The sequence below is a fragment of the Chrysochloris asiatica genome, unplaced genomic scaffold (genome assembly GCF_000296735.1).
Source record: "Chrysochloris asiatica unplaced genomic scaffold, ChrAsi1.0 scaffold00015, whole genome shotgun sequence".
Taxonomy (NCBI): Eukaryota; Metazoa; Chordata; class Mammalia; order Afrosoricida; family Chrysochloridae; genus Chrysochloris; species Chrysochloris asiatica.
Window position 1 is genome coordinate 11994531 of NW_006408533.1, and position 2455 is coordinate 11996985.

At 37.2% G+C, this 2455-nt stretch overlaps 1 protein-coding gene across 3 annotated transcripts in view; it reads right to left on the reverse strand.

Moving 5' to 3' along the window:
* B4GALT6 (UDP-Gal:betaGlcNAc beta 1,4- galactosyltransferase, polypeptide 6) overlaps positions 1-2455 on the reverse strand; it is a 94626-nt gene that overhangs the window by 52982 nt on the left and 39189 nt on the right. For 2 of the 3 annotated variants that reach the window (XM_006835042.1, XM_006835044.1), the window contains exon 2: positions 945-1061. The exons of the other annotated variant lie outside the window; for it this stretch is intronic. In XM_006835042.1, the coding sequence (XP_006835105.1) occupies positions 945-1061 (117 nt within the window). The remainder of the gene's footprint in view (positions 1-944; positions 1062-2455) is intronic. 3 annotated transcript variants of the gene reach the window in all.

The window sequence follows — 2455 nt, forward strand, 5'->3', positions numbered from 1 at the left end:
CATTGTCTCCCTTCTTCTGTTTCTCTGTGTATTCTTTCGCTATCCCTATCGCCGCTGGATCTCCCCTCCTCGTGAACCAAACACGCGTGACAACTATGTCGGGGTCAGACCCCGACAAACTTGCCTAATAACCTGTTTAGTGCTTCTGTTCTGCTTCCTAGTGATACACAGTGACTAGGGTCTTAAAGGTTTGCAAGTGGTCATTCAATGTACCATTGGTTTCTGTTCCCCTGGAGCAACAAAGGGAGTCAGCAACAGGAGGAGGAAAAGGAATGTGTGGCTAATTACCTCCTCTGACCAACAGCTTCCTCTGCCATGAGACCACAATTGATTGGCATCCAGCTACCATTACTGAACATTTTGTTCAAAGATTCTAGAGAAGAAATCTTGTACCAAAGGGAGAAAATACACAACAGAATTTCAAGTTTTCATGGAATCCAGATTTTCTGGAACCATGGAAGTTGGATAAACTCATGAAACTATTGCCCTGTGATAATCTTTAAACCTTAAACCAAAAATATCCCTTGAAGTTTCTTAAAACCAAACAATAGTTTAGCTTAACTAATGAAATATGTCTGCCATGAGCAATGTGCTCTTTTAAAATCTATCTACATGGGATTTCATTGACAATATCAACTCAAAAATTTAGACAGGAACATTAGAGGACAGTGAGTTTATGTGAATGAGAGATGACCAACTCAGAAAGGAAGGTGAAAGTGAATTTTTAAAAAAATTAACTTTGCACCAAGTCCCACCACTTTACCTGCATCTGTTTCAAGCAATAAAAGAATCTACCATTATATTTAGCTGGAGACACCTTTATCTTTCAAAAAGAGTTTCTTGTGGGTAAAACTGAACTCAACAAATTTGGCTTATTTTATTTAATTTTTTGATAAGAAGAGTTAAGTAGTAAGGGCAAAGCTAGCATTCTTGAGCAGGCTTACCTGTACCGTTGAGTGTGGTGTTTTTATTTGTGTACAGCCTGATCATGTGTCCTATTGTTTTCACATTTTCTCTCAGCATTATACCTCGAGCTTGTACCATAAAGAGATAGGTGTTGGCTATAAAGGAAAAAAAGAATGCCATGATTCAATAAGTTGTACTTAATGAAATAATCGTCCCATTTTGGGAACTGCCCAATAAAGCCAAACTTGACTTAACCAGTATCTCTATAGGAAAAACAGAAATATAAAATTATTATTCCTCACAATCAACGTACCACTTTTTAAAGGCAGTAAAAATGAGAAAAACGAAAATGGCAAAATCCATTTCAAATAGAATGTGTCTAAATGAATCAACCCACTACCACTGAGTTGATTCCAACTCACTGCAACCATACAGAGAATTTTGAGACTGCAAATCTTTATGGAAACAGACAGCCTCATGTAAGACGTACTTCTAAGTTTCAAAAAAGGCATTTTAAAATAAATATTAGGTCATACCTAAAATTCACTTTCTCTGATTCCATACTAATTCCCCACATCAAATAAAAATCCATGAAAGTAAGGACTCCTCAGCTAATTGTACATAAACCATAAATCACTGTCACAGCTAGTGGTGGCTATGTTGTTATTGTTGTTGTTAAGTGCCATTAAGTCATAGCAACCCTGCATAGAGTTTCCAAGGAGCAGCTGGTGGGTTTGAACTGCCGACTTTGTGATTCAAACCGACCTTGAGGTCCAGTGCTTATCCTTCAACGCCACACCAGGACTCCATGAAGTATGCATATTCTCAGTGTGCTGGGAGAGATATCTAGAATCAAGATCTATTTTTGGTAGTTTCTCTGAGAATTACTCAAATTTTTACAAGTCTACCTACTAGCACTGTAACAGCTGAACTAAGTCAAAATCAACATGCATTTAAGAGTTTGTCAATGTAATTCTTTGATCCCTACTTCCTTCCTTTGGAATAAGTTGGTCAATTAATAAAAATGACAGAATCCTGGATTTTTTTAGATGGCAAGCATCCTCAACCAGGTACAGAACTAAGTCTGAAGCTCCTTTCCTTGGACATAATTGTAGTAGCACAGTGCATAACTTTGGACAACTCACTGGATTTCAGTTTCCTTGTGTAGAGAAGGCAGTGTTATACTAGATACTCATCCACTCTAGATCTCTAAGTATAAAGCCCCCAAGTCATCAACTCCAGGCACAAAAGAGATGGAGGCTCATTCTTGTTGCAAAATGAAAATCTGTAAGACTCAGTAAAAAGTCTTGATAAATGGATTCTGAACACAATAATAACCACCTTGGAAATGAATGATGATGAAAAAATGAAGAATGGCGGCTCATTTTCTGGACCTTGCTCTGCCTCACTGACATGATACAGAGGGATGGGCAAAATGTAGTATTTAGTCACTTGTTTCCCATTTTTTTCCAGTAAGTTTGGATTTGTTCAAAGAACCAAAATGACAGTAAATAAATAAAATAAGTCTATCACAAAAGGAAAAAAAAAA